At 38.5% G+C, this 19,754-nt stretch overlaps 1 protein-coding gene across 1 annotated transcript in view; it reads right to left on the bottom strand.

Annotated features, from left to right (window-relative positions):
• The window catches only part of FGFR2 (fibroblast growth factor receptor 2), a 101,484-nt gene that overhangs the window by 67,437 nt on the left and 14,293 nt on the right, over positions 1 to 19,754 (bottom strand). Inside the window, exon 3 of the mRNA XM_032224940.1 lies at positions 5,729 to 5,852. Coding sequence (XP_032080831.1) covers positions 5,729 to 5,852 — 124 coding nt within the window. The remainder of the gene's footprint in view (positions 1 to 5,728; positions 5,853 to 19,754) is intronic.

Raw genomic sequence — 19,754 nt, 5'->3', positions numbered from 1 at the left:
GAACAAACCCAAGGAGGAAAGGGAAACACAAAAGTACAAATACAAGCATTTAAAAATAGCCAACAGCCACACAGATCGAGAGGGGAAGGGAACTCATCAACCCCAGGCCTGCCGACACAGCCAGGTTTTAACGGCTTTTCAAAAGGCCTGGAGAGAGGTGAGGGTCCGAATCTCTGGGGGGAGTTCGTTCCAAAGGGCCGGAGCTGCCACAGAGAAGGCCCTCCCCCTGGGTAGTAGCCAGATGGCATTGGCTGGTAGACGGAACCCGGAGGAGGCCAGCCCTGTGTGATCTAATGGGTCTTTGGGAGGTAATTGGCAGCAGGCGGTCTCTCAAGTACCCAGGTCCAATACCATGAAGGGCTTTATAAGTGATGACGGAAGGTCATATCACTAGGCCTACGGATGTTCATAGTGGGAAGGAAAGATATTTAGACATTACAGAATGTTAGGTTTGTAAAATTATATTTGATGGCTTAAAAGCTACTTTCAGTGCAAATCTATACACTGAAAATATCTGATTAAAAGATTCTGATTTTACCATGTTAGTTTTAGCAGGCAATGCTGACTTTTTTTACAATGTTCATAACCATAATATTATTTTAGAGTGTTATGGTATGGATCATAAGACAGATCTGGAAAAAAGTAAAGTAACAAGTACGTTCAGGATTAGGCCACAGTAATACCCTAGGAAGAACCTGGACAAATGCACATTGGTTCCTGGTATTGATGGTGGAACAGAATATGTTACCTGGGGAATTCTGGGAGTTGTCCACATGTTGAAAAACATTGATACAATTAAAACCAATCAAAAATGTGATATGTATAGTTTTGCAGGCTAGACATTGTAGAGTGGAGAAGAACTATGTTCCACTGCCCACATTATTTATTTATTAACTAATTTATATCCCTCCTTTGTTATTTCTATAAATAACTCATAGTCCTTTCTTCTCCTATTTTCCCCACAACAACAACTCTATCAAGTGAATTGGACTCTAGCCTTCAAAAAACACCCAAGGTTGCAAATAAAAATAAGTCAATTTTTGGACAGAGGGAGGAAAGAGGAAGGGACAAGAGCGAAAACGCCAGATCTCACACACAGCGACTAGTAATCATGATGGAAAATCTTGGCTTTACTATTTACTTTTATGATTTTCTATTAAAGTAGCAGACATAGCAATAAATGACATCACTCTCATTACCATTCCATTCATTCACTCAGTTCACTGATATTTTTTTGCCAAGAAAAATAATAAGGCCAAATATTCTTGAATGCAAGGCATTGAAAAACCTCAAAGACCAAGAAGAGGCAAGGGGCTTCACATAAATATTTACCCGGGTTATCCTAAATAAGTGAAAAGTTTTAAAAAGTAAAACAGGGGCAGTCTGTAACATCCTTAGAAATAGTTTTACCCCTTTCATATGTATAACCACACTCTTTTTAAAGTGTTCCCACAAAAAGGAAAACTATTCTTTGGAAACAGTTGTATATATTCCATGTGTTTCCTTCTTCTCTAGTTATTGGGATACACCTAACACCTGGCCAGTGAATATATTTAGCTGTGCTTTCTCAACAGCTGGTCTGTTCAGGGCAGTGTCACATGGAATGCTATTCACCATAATTCCTGGCAGCTATTGGAACTGTACTGTCAATAAACATTGTTAAACAAGTGCTCGAACAACAATGATTTAGTCATCAAGTTATCTTAATTTTTTTAAAAAAACAACCTAGGAGAAAAAAGTATTAAAATCTCTACAAAATCCTATGCTTCCTTGGAATGCTTATTCTGGCCTTTCGTCCAGAAAAAGCAAATGAATTTTGCATTCTGGCAGAGAAATATTAGTAAAATATCCAATGTATATACTATGCCTAATGATAATTGTGTTTCATATCCATAGCTTGGGAATCACAGTAGGAATATGTCAAGGAAAGCAGGTTGGCAGATAGCTGAGCCAATATTTGTGACCTAAATGGCCTAAAATGTTATGTAACTAAGAAAGAAAATCTGGCAACAGGAGGGAAAAAATTGGGCTAGACTAGGAGAAAAGGTATACATTAAGTTTATAGTGTTTTGTAATACTATTTTCTATACCCATATGTAGAAAAAAATAGATATAATAAAGTCAGAAAAATATAAACTATAGATTCAATTGTGACCAGGGTTTAATATTCTAATTCTCGTTACGAAGTAAATTTCTAAAGATCTCCCGGAGTAAAAGTTTCACAATAGTCACTTTGAAAATGTTATTTTAGGCCAGGATTCAGAGACCCTGGTGCCTACTGCTAGACTGAAGTAATCAGGCCAGGATGCCATATGGAGATGTTATTGCAAAATGCAGCCAGCCTGAAAGTACAAGGAACTTCACCCATGGCACACAGCCTGAGAGGAGAGGAAGCACCGCTGGAGCGCAGGAAAAGGGAAGTTACAAAAGGGGACAGAGTGGAAAACATGTGACTCAATTGTGCTCATGTGCATGAAAGGACAGGAAGGCCACAAGATGGAACACACAGAGGTGGGTTCCTACTAGTTTGCACCTATTCGGTAGAACTGGTTCATCAAATCTACCGAACTGGTTAGAAGAGTTTCCACCAGTAGGCCACACCTACAGAAGAGGTTCCAAAAATTTTTGAAACCCACCACACACACACACACAGACTCACACAGAGAGAGAAAGAGAAAGAGAAAGAGAGGAAGAAAGGAAGAAAGAAAGAAAGAAAGAAAGAAAGAGTGAGAGAGAGATGAAAGAAAAAAAGGAAAAGGGGACAGAGAGACAAAAGGAAGGTTAGAGAGAGAGAGAGAGAGAAAGAAAGGAAGAAATAAAGAAAAAAAGAAAAAGTGAGAGAGATGAAAGAAAAAAGGAAAAAGGGACAGAGAGACAAAAGGAAGGAGGGAGAGAGAGAGAGAGAGAGAGAGAGAGAGAGAGAGAGAGAGAGAGAGAGAGAACACATGGCTTGCAAGTCACTCCCACCAGGTCACATGGCTGGCAAGCCACTCCCACAAAGAAGGCCACACCCACAGAGTAGGTTCGAAAAAAATTTGAAAGCCACCACTGGAACACAAGTTTGAAAGAAGAAACAGATCTTCAGTTCTAGGATGTGGGTTTCAGGGCTACATTTAAAAGAAGTGGAACCAGGAAGAAAGTGAAAGAAGTAGCAATCAGGCTCTGACTTCATACAACACCTAGGCTCTCTCTACCCAACAGTAGCCATAGGGGAATGGTGGTTATGGTGTGTGTTTGTCTGTGTGTGTAAGTCTGTATCTTTAATTCTGCTTTCCTTTATGAATAAATTACTGGCGGGGAGGGGAGACCTCTGTATCTGTTGGGAATTGCTTTGTTTGTTTTACAATTTAAATAACAGCTCCTCAGCGCTCTGAATTAAAGAATACATCTTTCCCCTCTCCAAATGCCCAGTTAAGAATTGAGACAGGCATGCCTCAAATTCAAGTAAGAACCTGGAAGATGATGGTCATTTATTGGCTTAAAATGCATTTCTTTGCAGAGGGATTGTCCCCACTAGTGTTGACTGACAATTTCCCTTCCCCCTGGAAACAGGCAATTGATCACAAGCTGGGCTCTCATAGGCTCTCACCATTATTCTTAATGTCCCTAGGCTTTGAGCAAGCAAAGCAAGTACTAATTAATAGAATGAGGGGCATGGAGTTCCAAGAAGAACTAAATAGGTTGCCTCTCCACAGTAGGGACAGAATCAAACAGGGTGTGTGGGAATCGGCAAGATATCTAAATGACCTGATCTCCCCAAAACAAAGAATAGCTTTCTTCAGAGCCAGATTTAACATTCTTCCCTCAGCACTCCTCCAGGGCAGGTATAAGAGAACACCTATAGTAGAACGGGATTGTATATGTGGCAAAGGAGAAGTGGAAGATAATTCACATGTTCTATTACACTGCGAGCTATACAGAGCTTGTAGGTCTGCATATATTCTCCCCTTATTAGAGAGATTGCCAGGGAGGGCAGACAATGTTTATCTAGGCTTTCTCCTCCAGGACACTAACCCGGTTCCCACGTATGCAGTGGCAAAGTTCTGTGCTGCTGCAATGTCCATAAGAAAAAAAATGGCTACAGAAGTATAGTACCATCTTGTACCAATTATCTGGACATACCTCTAACAATCTTTGGACCATTATGTTACTATCCTCTTTTAATATAAATACTTTTAATTATATTTTAATGTTAGTATTTTTAATATAGTGTAAAGACAAATGTATATTGCTGGTCTTTGACCGTAATAAAGATCTTACTTACTACTTACATCTTTCCCCCCAAAAATATCCACTTGAATTAGAAAATAATTTGGTAATTGTCGTTCTTTTTAAAATGTTATATTTAATTCAGCTAAGGCTACATTAACAATTTTAAGAAATAGGAATTCCAGTTTACAAGATGATAAAGTGAGAACAGGGCATTATAGAGCTGTGACAGAAGTGGGCATGGCCCGTATATTAGTCTTATTGTGGATTAACTGTGCTGAAATCATGTTGGAAAAGTGCTTATTGTTCAGTTGGTTTTTAATTTAGCCCAGAATTATATATAGCTTTTAAATGATTGATTTCTTGTTTCCCGAGCATCGGTAAGCTGTTTTTAATTAAAATGGTGTAAATTAAAATAATAGCGTTAAACAATTCAAAGTGTTCTCATTACTATTTTTATATTTACTTCTAAGCACTTATGAAGAACTATATTCCAGTGTTGTCTTCACATTTTCTAAATTCAAAATTATTAAGAATTGTTTTTTTTAGAAAACATTAATCCTTCTTAGTACTATAAATAGATCCAGAAATAATACATCAATCTTCTATGGCATCTTTAATAAACATGTTATATATTTCAGCCTAATTTAAAACTTCTTTCATATTAAACTCATACTTTTGTAGTACTAAAACATTAACTCTTCTAAACCCAAAACCTGGTTTCTGATCTTGGAGCCTTTTATGGATTTACTCTTAAAAGTTGTTGTATCTCTTACAAAAAATTAGAGCTGTGTTTCCTGTATTAAATTGATATTTTGTTCGGTTCATGTAATTTTCACAAAAAGAGTATATTTCAATAAAATTAATATGTTTACCCAAAATGACAAATCTTAATAAAATGCTGGGGGGGGGGGGGGACAAAAAAGTTCAGATTCTCCTTAGGTGAAAGGATTGTGAATCCCAAATTCTATTTCCTTCATTGTAGAAAGTACAAGCAATTTGGTAAACCAGTTAAGCAATTAACTAGTTAATTGACTAGTTAAGCAATACACACATCCACACACATATTTCTTTCATTAAATGTCAAATTCTTGGAGACTGCCTGAACAAGTCCCTGCAATATTCTTGGCAAAGTTTCTCAGAAGTGGTTTGCCATTGTCTCATTCCTAGAGGTGAGAAAAAATGATTATCACAAGTTATCCAATTGGCTTTGTGCTTACAGCAGGACTAAAAGTTATGGTTCCCTAGTTTCTAGTCTGATGTTTTAATGACTGTATCAAAGTGCATAATTGCGGATGGATAGATTGATGGATGGATGGATGGATGGATGGATGGATGGATGGATGGATGGATCAATGGATCAATGGATGGATAGATGATAGATAGATAGATAGATAGATAGATAGATAGATAGATAGATAGATAGATAACAAAACCATTATATTCCAAAAGTAAATCATTTTAAGATATATATATTACTTTCTTTTAAAAAGTATTATCACCACTATATATTACTTACCAACAACATCAAGGTGATATGTGTGATTGATGGATCCATGGATATTCTCAACAATACAGGTATAATTTCCTTTGTCTGATGGGACAACGCTTTCCATTATAAGACTCCAGTGCTGATTCCGTACCTAACAGAATTTTTTAAAAAATAAAAATATTTTAAAGAGCATCAATTTTCAGTTTCTGCTTATTAAGAAGAAGGCTATTGTTGCTTAATGGAAGACCTTTAAAAGTGTTTTTTTAATCAACTCGGGGGGGGGGGCATGAGAAGTCGACAAGATGGTTGTGTGATGTCAAGTTGTTTTCTTGTTCTCCTGGATTTTTAAGTGCTATGTTTTGTCTGTTTTTTTAAAAACGTATGTTTAAGTATTTTGTTGTTTTTAAAGTTTGGGGGCCCTGTATACCACCCAAAGTCATGCTTTGTGAGATGGTCAGCTATATAAATTTGCTGAATAAATGAGTTGATAAATAACCAGATATATAAAGCAGTCCAGTCAATCTACTTAACTTTGCCAAAATACATTACATTTATCTCATCTATTTAATTACAAATTCATACTACTGACCAAAATGATGTATGTTGTGGAATGGTACTATTATACAAATGACATAATTTCAGATTTAACATTGAGCAATAATACACATTCCTCCCGACCAATTAAGCCATTAAATTGACATTTGAAAAACCAAAGCTGAAAATAAAAAAATCTTGCATTTCTGGAAAATAACTGATCTAGAATCCAGTTTCTCAACATCTAATTTTCTCTCCATCAAGCCTCAGGGGATTATTTCTGTTTTGAATAAAACAGCAATCAGTCAAGTAATCTCCAACACATAAAGTGTTTCTCCTTCCCAAAAGTGCTCATAAAACATCATGGATCATCCTCCAATGTGCTTCATCCTTCAATATAAGGCCAAGATTCAGAGCAAAGACAAATATTAAATTTCTGCTTCTTTTCCAACCCCAGTTATTTGTATTACTGTAGCTACTATTTTTTCTATAATATAATTTTTATATATAACTTCTTTTACATATATGCTGTTGGAACTTAGTTATAATATAATACTATGCATAAAATCTTTGAAGTTTAAAGAGTCTGAAAAGAGATGTTCTTTTTTATTTCCATATCTTTTTTTTCCACAGATGAATATAATAATGAGCCTTTACACAGAATAAAAGACAGTGATTGTCTTCATAACAAAATCTTGGGTTTACTTTATATATTTTAGCTTCTTATTAAGCACCAGGAAATATTCAGTGAGCAATCAAAGGCTTGGTTTTTAATAAGCACTGCTGCCTTTCTTTCCTTCTATGACTCAGATTGTACAAATGTAAAGTAAATAGTTAAAAGAGTTTACATACAGTCAAGTAAGAAAGATGTACCGTAATTTTCAGACTATAAAATACTCCGGACTATAAGACACACCAAGTTTATCGGGAGGAAAGTTCGGAGCAGCCCATTCGCCACCACAGCGCATGTGCCACCGCCCATTCAGCATGGCCTGTTCACCGGTACCCATTTGCCACCGCTGCCTATTTTCAAACAACTGATCGGCACCACGCCAAACTCCTCCTTCCCCCTCCCACCGCAATATTCACTTTATAAGATGCACAGGCATATCCAACCACTTTTTGGGGAGGGGAAAGTGCATCTTATACTCCAAAAATATGGTAGATACAAGGAGCCCATGAACCATTCATATATTCTTTCTACATGAAATTTAAGGCAAGTCACTAGCAATTATTAAGAGCCAAGGTGGCGCAGTGGTTAGGGTGCAGTACTGCAGGCCACTTCATCTGACTGTTATCTGCAGTTCAGCGGTTCTAATCTCACCAGCTCAGGGTTGACTCAGCCTTCCATCCTTCCGAGGTGGGTGAAATAAGGACCCAGATTGTGGGGACGATATGCTGAGTCTGTAAACCGCTTAGAGAGGGCTGAAAGCCCTATGAAACGGTACATAAGTCTAACTGCTAATTATTAGAGTAATTCTCTTGTGCAGTGCACTGCATTCACTATGTGCAGTGAACCTGGATGGAGTAGGTGAATTGGTTGCATCAGCATTATACACAGGATGAAACACTAGCGGCAGAAGTTGATACACTCAACCCCCTGCTGCAGCAACTCAGAATAATGAAAAAATAGGCGAGATCATGATTTCAAAAGCAAAAATAGAAATAAGCACTAACAATAGCATTTGGATCAGGGGTATCAAACTTGATCCCATTATGGGCCGTATCAGGATTTTGTTTCCCCTTGAGGGGTGAGTGTGGCATGGTTTTCATGCCGACTAGGTGGGCGTGGGTGGGGTGGGTCAGAATGGCCTGTGCCAATCAGTCACCTTTCCTATATGGCACCGCGGGACTTATCGTGGAACAGATCCAGCCCACAAGTTGCATGTTTGACACGTCTGACTTAGATATATATACCGCTTCACAGTGCTTTACAGCTCTCTATAACCAGTTTACAGTCAGCATATTTACCCCAACAATCTGGGTCCTCATTTTACCGACCTCAGAAGGAAGGATGCTGAGTCAACTGTGCACCGGTCAGGATTGAACTCCTGGCAGTGAGCTAAATGTACCTGCAATACAATCTAACCAATGCATCACCACACTGCTCAAGTTTTTCTATGCACTAAATCCAAATATTCTAGCACAAAAACTATAGGAGCATAAGTATACTTGAAGATATTTCAGGTAAGTGCCAACTATTTCTCACTTCATCTTCAAGTTATTGCTAGTTGTTATATTCTGTGCTGCCATAAATTATACTTCCATAATCACAGTGGTGGGTTTCAAAAAATTTTCGAACCTACCCTGTGGGTGTGGCCTCCTTTGTGGGAGTGGCTTGCTGGCCATGTGACCTGGTAGGAGTGGCTTGCCGGCCATGTGTTCTCTCTCTCTCTCTCTCTCTCTCTCTCTCTCTCTCTCTCTCTCTCTCTCTCTCTCTCCTTCCTTCCTTTTGTCTCTCTGTCCCTTATTTCTTTTTTTTCTTTCATCTCTCTCTCACTTTTTCTTTCTTTTTTCTTCCTTTCTTTCTTCCTATCTTCTATCTCTCTCTCTCTCTCTCTCTCTCTCTGTGTGTCTCTCCCTCCCTCTGTGTCTCTCTATGTGATTCTCTTTCTGTGTCTGTTTGTCTGTCTATCTCTCTCTGTGTGTGTGTGTTTCTATCTCTCTCCTCCAGTAGAGGGTTTCAAAAAAATTTGGAACCTCTTCTGTAGGTGTGGCCTGCTTTCCGGGTCCACTGGTGGAACCTCTTCTAACCTGTTCGGGAGATTTGATGAACCGGTTCTACCGAATAGGTGCGAACTGGTAGGAACCCACCCCTGCATAATCAGTGTGCTACTTATATAGTCTAAGATACAGTTTTGATGCAATCTGACACCATTATTATTGCTTCGATGAATATTGCACACTCCAAAGAGCCAAAATTTACAGGAAGCCAATACAATCACGAGATTTAACAGAAGAACAGAGTTGGAAGGGACCTTGGTGATTTTCTAATTTATCCCCTGTTCAGGCAAGAAATCCTGACACAACTAATATAATTGTACACATGAACTTCATTGTTCTCCTCATTTATCCAATGTAACTAGATTCATTAATTTGAACTATATCTGTTAAAAATCTTATTTTCCATAAATATTTTTAAAACCTCTCTGCCACGTTGCCCAAATATTAAGCTTTATATTTAAGAATTGGGAAGCTTTAACTACAGGAAATTCAAAAATTATATTGATCGTTTATGCAAGTCAATAGAATAAGATATGCAATTTTTATAGAAATCTTCTAAAGCTAATACAATATATTTATTTCATACTTCACTGTAATATTCTTTGCATTGCAGCTTAAGGTTATGCTCTGCAAATAAATTTAACAGATATGGTTCCACCACAAAACCGCGCTCGACTAAACCACGCCCGACTAAACCGCGTCGCTGACGTCATCAACAGGGCGACAATAGCGCAGAGACAGAAGCATGCTGTAAACCCTAAACCTAAAATTAACCCCTAAACCTAAACCTAACCCCCCTAAACCTAACCCTAAACCTAACCCTTAATCTAACCCTTAACCTAACCCTAACCCTAACCCTAAACCTAACCCTTAACCTAACCCTAAACCTAATCCTAACCCTTAGCCTAACCCTAAACCTAACCCTAAAGCTAACCCTAAACCTAACCCTTACCTTAAGTTGAATCGGCTTGCTTTCAAAGCACTATTTAAAGCACCCTTCTTTCTCCACGCTGGCTGTTGTTGCCCTGTTGATGACGTCAGTGACGCGGTTTAATCGGGCGCGGCTTAGTCGAGCGCAGTTTTGACGGGTCACGAACAGATATACCCTTTATAGTTATCATAATAACTTTCCAAATAATATTCATTCTATAGTTTTGGTTGCATATGTCCTTGCCCACATCACTGCATGTTGTATAAACCAAATGCAAATTCTTTTAAGTTTCACAGATCTAATATTTTCACAATGCTTGTTGCTCAACATCGATAGATCTTTCAATATAGTAATGTTTAATTTGATTTATGAAACATTTCTAAAGCATTCTGATGGGTCCTATTCCCATAATACACTGAGTCTTTATAACTCCAAAAAAAGAGAGTATGGAATTCATTCTGAGTGGCTTACGTTTGTCCCGATTTTAATTGAGCACATCAAGGGAATTGTCAACTGCAATGTTAACTAATTCCTACTTCTCCCAATATAAATATAAAGCCGTAGAGAGACCTCATGAAACAGTGGCTTGCTCTTCATCTTTAAGACTGTTTCAAAAAGTACATTTTGACCAGGAATGCTACATAAATAAGTTACTAATCAGAAAGTCATTCATAAATTATAATGCATGTCCCATCAGAGTCAGGAAATAAAAATTAATAACTTGGTGGAGGGGAATCATAATTATTCAAATGTTAAATAAGATTGCGTTCCTTGCCCCGGTTATGGAATTGGCAATTTGGTGTCTTCCAGTTGTTTTCAACAACTCAGTTTGAGCTGTTGTCCATACTACTAAGACAGACAAAGTTCACCTAGGCATCCCAAAATTTCTATGGATGTATTACTCAAAGTATATATGACTAAAGAGAGATCTGAACTGTGATCTAATCATAATCTTTTCAGCAGCTAAACATGCCTAGTCACATTTTGCACACCTACTTCAGGTGCCAGAATGCATTTTCTCCTGTAATATAGTTTTTTAAATAACTAATAAGAGCCAAGGTGGCGCAGTGGTTAAATGCAGCACTGCAGGCTACTGCTAGATCAGCAGGTCAGCGGTTCAAATCCCACCGGCTCAGGGTTGACTCAGCCTTCCATCCTTCCGAGGTGGGTAAAATGAGGACCCAGATTGTTGGGGGCAATATGCTGACTCTCTGTAAACTGCTTAGAGAGGCCTGAAAGGCCTATGAAGCGGTATATAAGTCTACTGCTATTGCTATTGCTAATACCCAAAATAAATCTTATTTCTTTGCTGTATCTAATATAAAAGTAAGGGAAGAGGCTGGGGCTTGAGCAAGAGAGTCTTCCAAGGTTTGAAAGGATAACTTGTCTTGTGCATAATGGATTTTTCGTTGAGGGAGAAAAAATCTGAGAGAGCTCAATAAGATTGATAGTTAATCTCTACTTTGATTCACAACTTAACCCTACTTCGAGCATGCCTAATATTCATTTTCCTGCAAAATGTGTATGGTGCCTATAAGGAAATTACATTTATAATTTCCCAAATTAGTCATCTTATTGTCAAGATAAAACCTTAACAGGATATATCTTTTTTTTTCCACAGACAGGACTATTAGTACAGAGCCAAGCTGTTTATCAGTGAATCAACTATAACAAGCTCAAGATTAAGCAGCATTAATTCTACTTTTAATCCTTCTGCACTACTTTCTTCTAAAAAGTTCCATTTATTAAATGCTCTGTAATATTACAGTGGAAGTCAAAATAGTCTGGAACTCATAGAAAATATGGTTGTCATTGACTAGGACAGTGTTTCTCAACCTTGTCAACTTGAAGATGTCTGGACTTCAACTCGCAGAATTCCCCAGCCAGCATTCACTGGGAGTTGAAGTCCAGACATCTTCAAGTTGACAAGGTTGAGAAACACTGTACTAGGAGATCAATCTTTCCTTAGTACAAACACTAAATGTGAATGGTGTAAATTGCAATCTGAAAATCTTCAAAATGTGACAGATGATTGAAGAGAGAGGGGGGGGAGAGGAATTTCCATACAATTTTGAAGTCAATGGACTGTCAGCATTCCAAATAACATCCAAAGTTAAATCAGAGTCCAAGGCCAAGTATCCTTCAAAGTTCCAATTTATTAAGAGAACCATGTTGGCACATCTGTGAAAACCCGAATCTGAAAGCTTCCTGGGTTTTCCCACCCAGTTGAAAGTTCATGATCTTGCCCCCACACCCACAAGTCCATCACATGGTCCAATCTTCTACTGCCATGCTGGCAGTTCCACCCATCAGATGCAGAGGTGCAAAACAAAGGATGACCTTGGATTCTAGAAAGGAATTTTATTTTGACAACATCACATTTTACTCCTTACTATTCCTCCTCCCAATTCCCCCACTAATGAAACAGCATAGTAAAATAAGAGAGACTGTGGCAGGCCAAAGATCCAGAAAGGAATATGACTGCGGGCCTGACATAGACTCAGTGTTACTTACTGTAGACCAGTGGTGGGTTTCAAAAATTTTTGGAACCTCTTCTGTATGTGTGGCCTGCTTTCCGGATCCACTGGTGGATCCTCTTCTAACCGATTCGGGAGATTTGACAAACCAGTTCTACCGAATAGGTGCGAACTGGTAGGAACCCACCTCTGCTGTAGACCACAGGTGTCAAACTTGATCTCATCACATGATGTATCAAGACTTTTTTTGCCTTTGCAGAGCTGGGATGGGCATGGCCTGCATGCGACACATCTGGCCCACAGATCACCAGTTTGACACCCCTGCTGTAGACACTCCTCATTTAGCAGTTAATCTTGTTTAGCAACTATTCAGAAATACAATAGTAATTATAATTATTTACTGACCAAGTGTGTTTATCTACAACCAAATTTAGTGTGCCTGATAACAAAAGCCTTCGTTGTGAAACTGATTAAAGTTTGGTTAATTTCAGGTAGTAACACCTACAGAGGGTTCTAATCGATTAATTAAGGTCAGTAATTGTTTTAGGAACTCAAGATGTTGGAAAGAAAAGCAGCTTGTTTAAGCAACCTCTCCACCTGTGAGGAGAGGAAAAAACCTCAGGGGACAGATCCATCACAGGACACCATACAAGAAAACATATTTGAATAACAGGGCAGAAACTAATGATTTTCTGTCTGTCTGTCTGTCCCTCCCTCCTTTCCCTGTTATGTGTTCACTTAATGATCTTTTGGTTTCCAATTTAAGGAACAGATTGCAGTCGCTAAGAAAGGAAGATGCTTTCTAAAAACAGATAGTTAATACAAAAGGTGAGGACCAAATTATCCACTATTTATGTCACAAAGTTTATGTAACTTTTTTTTTAAGAAAAGGAACATGTTTTCAAGGTTGACTCAGCCTTCCATCCTTCCGAGGTGGGTGAAATGAGGACCCAGACTGTGGGGGCGATATGCTGACTCTGTAAACCGCTTAGAGAGGGCTGAAAGCCCTATGAAGCGGTATATAAGTCTAACTGCTATTGCTATTGCTATTGCTGCACCAAATGTTGAAGAAATGTGCCAGACAAGAATGAAGATCTTGACCAAATAATAACCCCAGAGGAAGAACACCAGCAGCACACCCGGTAGGTGTGTAGGAGAGAGAAAATAAGGCAAGTAGCTGGACATAATCTAGTCATGCCAGGGTCTTCATGGATGCTTAAGCTTTAAAGAATTCTTAGAAACTAAGTTCTGTTTTGATATTTACATATAACTCATTTCAATGTTCTGTTTTTGGGATCTAGTATTGATATCATCCTCTTCGTTATGATTTTGTAGTACCCTAATACATACCTATTTAATTAAAAAAAACCTATAGGGTTAGGGTATGTATGCATAGAATGAAGAATACTTATCATAAAAAGAAGAATGAAATCTTTAAGGGCTGAGAGATGTATCTGAATCAGCTGGGGACAAGACCATGAACAGCAACAGGACAATTAGCCTATTTACAAAGCCAACAATATTGTATCACACTGTGACATTTGCCCTCTGCCCGACAGACTGGAAGAACAGACAAATGTTTTAATTAAAAGGGGGAGAGGTGGGAGGGGGAGGGGGATACACTGATCTCCTTATCTGATTTTGACAAGTCCTGAGCTCAGTTCAATCTTGGTACACTGCGAAAGATTATATTAGAATAACTAGAACTTCAGATAATAGAACTTGTTCAGTTAGCTAAGGGCATATATTTTTCATTTGCCAAATAATGTATCGTATTGCCAGGGAACTTCTCAACATTCCACATTATTACTTGCCTTTATCTGACTCCAAGATATGCCAGCACTTAAGAATTAGGATAAAGTCAGCCCAGCTTTCCTAGACAAGTGCATATTACGGCTGCACAAAACAGTCTAAAAAAGATTTGCAAAGCTGATTGAACGAGGCTTCCTAAAAGAAATAATAATTCTAGTTCTAATTTTAATCCTTACTTTCAATTTCTAACTTAAACCTAAGATTGAAAAAAAAATGACATTAGATAAAGGACAGGCAGTCCTCAACTTGCAACAATTCATTTAGCGACTATTCAAAGTTACAACGGCACTGAAATACATGGCCTGCGAGCATTTTTCCCATTTACAACCATTGTAGCATGCTCATTATCATATAATCCAAGTTCGGTCGCTTGGCAACTGACCCAGCAAAGTCCATGGAGGAGTGAGATTCACTTACTAACTTAACAGTTGCAGTGATTCACTTAACAACTGTGGCAAGAAAGGTCATAGAATGGGGCAAAACTCACTAACAAATGTCTAGCTTAACAGAAACTTTGGGTTCAATTGGGATCATAAGTCAAGGACTTTCTCTAATGCTATATCACGGTAAGAATCAGGAAAAAACATGGAGGTGGCGCATTCTTTTCTTATCTCTCTACCTAGATCAGGGGTGTCAAATTGGCAGCCCGTGGGCCAGATGCGTCACACACAGGCCACGCCCACTCCAGCTCTGCAAATGGGAAAAATGTTGCGGAACGTCACACGATGGCAAGGTGACGTGGCGAGTTTGACACCCATGACCTAAATTGAGATCAAACTAGGTTGCATAACATTGTCATGAGGATTGATGAAAGCAAGCAAAGATAAAATTTTAACTCCTGGTAAAATGATGTTTCGTGCTATGGTGAGCACAGGCTTGCATGTGTGATTGTAATGATGAAACTTCAGAATAAGACTTATGTTAGATACTAGCTTCAGCTATAGTGGTTTCCACCAAGGTCCTCTGTTCCGGCGGGAACAGAGGTTTGATCTCATTGGCCGAAGGATCTGACAGCTCCCTATAAAAGGGCTGATGTCAGACTCAAACTTAGCTGGATTGTACATAGTTGCTACTGAGTTAATAAAGAGCTGTTGTTACCGTTAGCCTGTGTGTGCCTTTCCATTACCCGATCTAACAATTTATTTTTACTCAGAGAAATGGTTGAATAAAAGAGTCTTACAGATATACAGTAGATGGGGTAAAATGACATTAGATTCCCGCCCTCCACCAATATATCCAACTGAATTTAAGGAGACGTAGGGACAATATATAGGATTAAACTACTTGTCACATATATTGTGTACACATTTTTATCACATTTAATCTTTTTACCTTAGATTTAATAAGTAACTTTCTGCCCAGGAACAACATGAAAGATTATTAGAACCACAATCAAGCAGTACAGCATACGTGAAAAGAATCTTCTTAAAAGGCTGAGTGTGGGAATATTATTCCTTTCTACAAAGTAAGATCAATTACTATGTGGCCCTTACATATATTTTTATCTACACATTGAAAACTATCAGGTTATTTAACCAAGCTAAAGTTTAGTGGGCAAAAAGGGTTATCAAAACACAGCTGAGGAAACAAACACCCTTTTTAAATACCTCAGTAGAAACTGATAGACAGAATTTACTTTCTGGGAGGTGAGTAAGTAGAAAGAATAAACTTTCAGTCCTGTATATTATCTGGCTAAGTAGATGGGGTGGGGGGGAGAGGCAGGGAGAGGAAGGAGCATAAAAATTCTCCAACAGACACGCAGACTGGTGTGTGAGGTGATGGTGTGGGCAGAACTGCACACTTCAACTTGGGGAAAAAAGAAAAGAAAGCAACGGTCCTTTGAAATACGACCTCGGCATGTATTATTGGAAAACCTAAGAGTTTCCAAATGTTTAAAGAACAGGCAGAGTCATTCTCTGCAGAAAAATTAATTCTTCCCTGTAGCAGTCATTTGTATTTTTCATCCTGAGATGGCAAAGTAATCAAACAAACAAACAAACAAGGAAACAAACAAATCTATCATTAGGAGGCCACTATGTTTTAAATCAGAGGTCTCCAACCTTGTGTTCTGATACCCCCACCTCCGACACAGGCGTGACTATTTGCCACTCTTTAATCACAGGAATTACAACTCCGTTGGCTGAAAGCCCAGAGAGACACTCTCGGGCAAGAAGGGTTGCCAGCAACCCAAACCAAACAGAACGGAAATACAAAACAGACCAGACAAGAGTTCCTCAAGACTGTTACGAACGGTTGTGTCCTGCAAAAGGACCCCTCCCAATTTCTCACTTATATACTCTCTTGGGAGGAGCCAAGCCATAACCACTTGGGCCTGATTATCTCTTATGAGTCTGCCTCCGCAGCTGCTGCTTCTGTTTCTCCGCCCTCCTTTGCCTGGCGTCAGGTACAAACTGCCTTGAGTCCTCCCCACTGCTCCATGTCTCAGGCGGCTCCTGGTGGCCAACCAGCTTCTCTGGTCCCTGCTCTGAGTCTGAACCCTGCCAGGGTCCTTCACATCTTCCATAGCAGACTCATAGGGTTCCTCGCTATCCGAGTTCATCAGCAGCTCAAATGGATCCTGCTGGGCCACAACACCGTGGCAATGTTAAGCTTGGCGAACTTCAACTCCCAGAATTATTTGCTGGCTGGGGAATTCTAGGAGTTGCAGTCCGCCAAGCTTAAAGTTGCTAAGGTTAGCGACCCCTCTTTTAAAGGATGCTGCCTTTTAGAGGGACAGGCACAACTAAACTTAAGAAGGGAATTATAAGTTTTCTTACAATTTTGTTTTTGACAAAAAATCTGAACATGCAAGAGAAGAATAGGTGGGGTGGGAGAAATAAAGCAGCAAACACAAGAGTAAGTAGGATTGTAATATCAATATGTTGTTATAACTTCACATGCACTGTATTTTTATAGGCATTATAAATGCATGGTTTATATGGTTTATAAATACATTTCCTAGAAAAGTCACATACCTATAAAAACATGGAGTAGCGATTACTTTTTTCTTTCCCTTGAATTGTAAATCCTTGTTTTGTTGACTATGCCCCAGAAAAAAATATTTGTTCATTCTTTACAGGCTTGTACATATGGAAATGTATATAGGCAAGTATGCCTAAGTTTTGTATAACATGCAGCTCCTAAGTCTTGGGGCACTTTATGATAAAATAAAATGCATATGGTCAAAACATAGTATGATGTACACATACATACACATACACACACACACACACACACACACACAGACACACATATATATATTTATTTATTTATCCCTTTATTTATTTATCAGCACAAATACAACACACACACACATATATATATATATATATATATATGTATAGGTATAGGTATAGGTATAGGTATAGGTATAGGTATAGATATAGATATAGATAGATAGATAGATAGATAGATAGATAGATAGATAGATAGATAGATAGATATAAATATAGATATAGATATAGATATAGATATAGATATAGATATAGATATAGATATAGATATAGATATAGATATAGATATATAGATATATGTATACATATATATATGTATATATATATATATATATATATATATATATATATATATATATATACACACATACACACATACACACATACACACATACACACATACACACATACACACACACACATACATACACACACACACACACACACACAAAATATATGCATGTATCAGAGGTGGGTTGCTAATTTTTTCACTATGGGTTCGGGTGTGCTCCGACATGGCCGGAGTGGGTGAGCGGAGCTGCCTGCTGCTACTACTACTGGTTCGGCCAATCCAGGATGAACTGGCAGGCAACCCACCTCTCGTATGTATGTTTGTGTATATATATATATATCAGAGGTGGCATTCGGCAGGTTCTGACCAGTTCTGGAGAACCAGTAACGAAATTTTTTTCCAGAGAAGCGGTAAATACTACCTCTGACTGGCCCCGCCCCCATCTATTCCCTGCCTCCTGAGTCCCAGCTGATCAGGAGGAAATCGGGATTTTGCAATACTCTTCCCCTGAAGTGAGGAGGGAATGGAGATTTTACAATATCCTTCCCCTGCCACACCCACTAAGCCACACCCTCAGAACCAGTAATAAAAATGTTTGAATCCTACCACTGATGTATATGTATACACACACACACAGTGTATGTCTACATATGTTTGTGTATACATATACATACATGTTGCTTTCAAATAAGAATATGAATATTCTTAAACTTTAGAGGATAACATTCTTCTGAACAATATGGAAACATCATACTATGTTTTAACCACATGCATTTTGTGTGTGTGTGTCTGTGTGTGTGTGTGCAGGTGTCAATCAAGGGGCACATTCAGTATATATTGTATATAATTACACCCCTCTTCTTGAAGAGAAACATCTGTTCAATTTTCTTTCTTGAAAATGAAACACGTCATTAGAAGTAAAGACCAATACGCCAGGCTCCCTTAACTGGTTTGTATTTACCCTGTTATCCCCAAGACAAGCGGCTAACATTGAATGGTAAACAATCCATTTATGCTTTGGAAACACAGAAGCTGTTGTCAGGTGGCCTCTCACACTTTATGATGTAAGCAAGTAAATAGAAAAATATGTATTTCATTAATGTGGAACATTTGCACACCTTGGAAAAGCTGTAGAAAATCTGGCCACGAGTGGCGGTGGGGGAGAGATGGCAACGCCTATCTCCTTTCACATTTGCAACTGGCAAATCTGAGTTTCTTCATATATGGTGCTAGGAGCCTATGCTGTGTTTTAGTTGAGCAACAGAATTGAACAAAAAGCTGATATGTATATCTTAGGAAGCAAGCTAAACTGAAATTAGATTATTGGTATAAGCCAGTTAAAAAGCTGCCTTGGAGAGCATATGTCATTAATGACATTAATTTATTTGCTTGCTTCTTTTGGCCACAGACCAAAGAGTAGACTTTGTCCAATCCTCTTTCAAACATCTGACATAGTTGCCCCATCCCCAGCATAGATGAAGAACTTCTATGTGGTCCAGAATCAGCTGACTTCCTCTGCTCACTGTCACAAACCACATCTCCTATGATAAGCACATCCTTACAGTCTCAAGATATCTGGGTGTCCTGATAAACCACCACATAAGTGTGAGTCAGCAGTGTGGTGCAACGGTCAAAAAAGCCAACACAGTCCTGGGTTGCATCATCACAAGAGATAGTATCAAGATCAAGGGAAGTGATAGTACCTCTCTATATCATACTGGTGAGACCACATATGGAACACAGGATCTAGTTCTGGTCACCACAATAGAAAAAAGTTGGTGAGGTCCTAAAAAGAGGACAGAAAAGAGTAGCAAAGATAATAGGAGGTATGGAGTCTAAATCGTATGATAAACAACTAAAGGAACTAGGTATGTTTATGGAAATTCTCAGTCATCCAGGTCATTGTTGTCCCAAAGGAGCTTTTCAAAGAGGCAACTGAACTTCCTTGTTTTTCTTCAAAGACATTTCACTTCTCAACCAAGAAGATTCTTCAGATTTAGTTAAGTTTATTTTAGCAAAGAGAATCATGAGAAAGACATAATAGCATTAT

This window comes from Thamnophis elegans, chromosome 10 (genome assembly GCF_009769535.1).
Source record: "Thamnophis elegans isolate rThaEle1 chromosome 10, rThaEle1.pri, whole genome shotgun sequence".
In the NCBI taxonomy this organism is placed as follows: Eukaryota; Metazoa; Chordata; class Lepidosauria; order Squamata; family Colubridae; genus Thamnophis; species Thamnophis elegans.
This window is presented reverse-complemented; position numbering and strand designations above follow the sequence as displayed.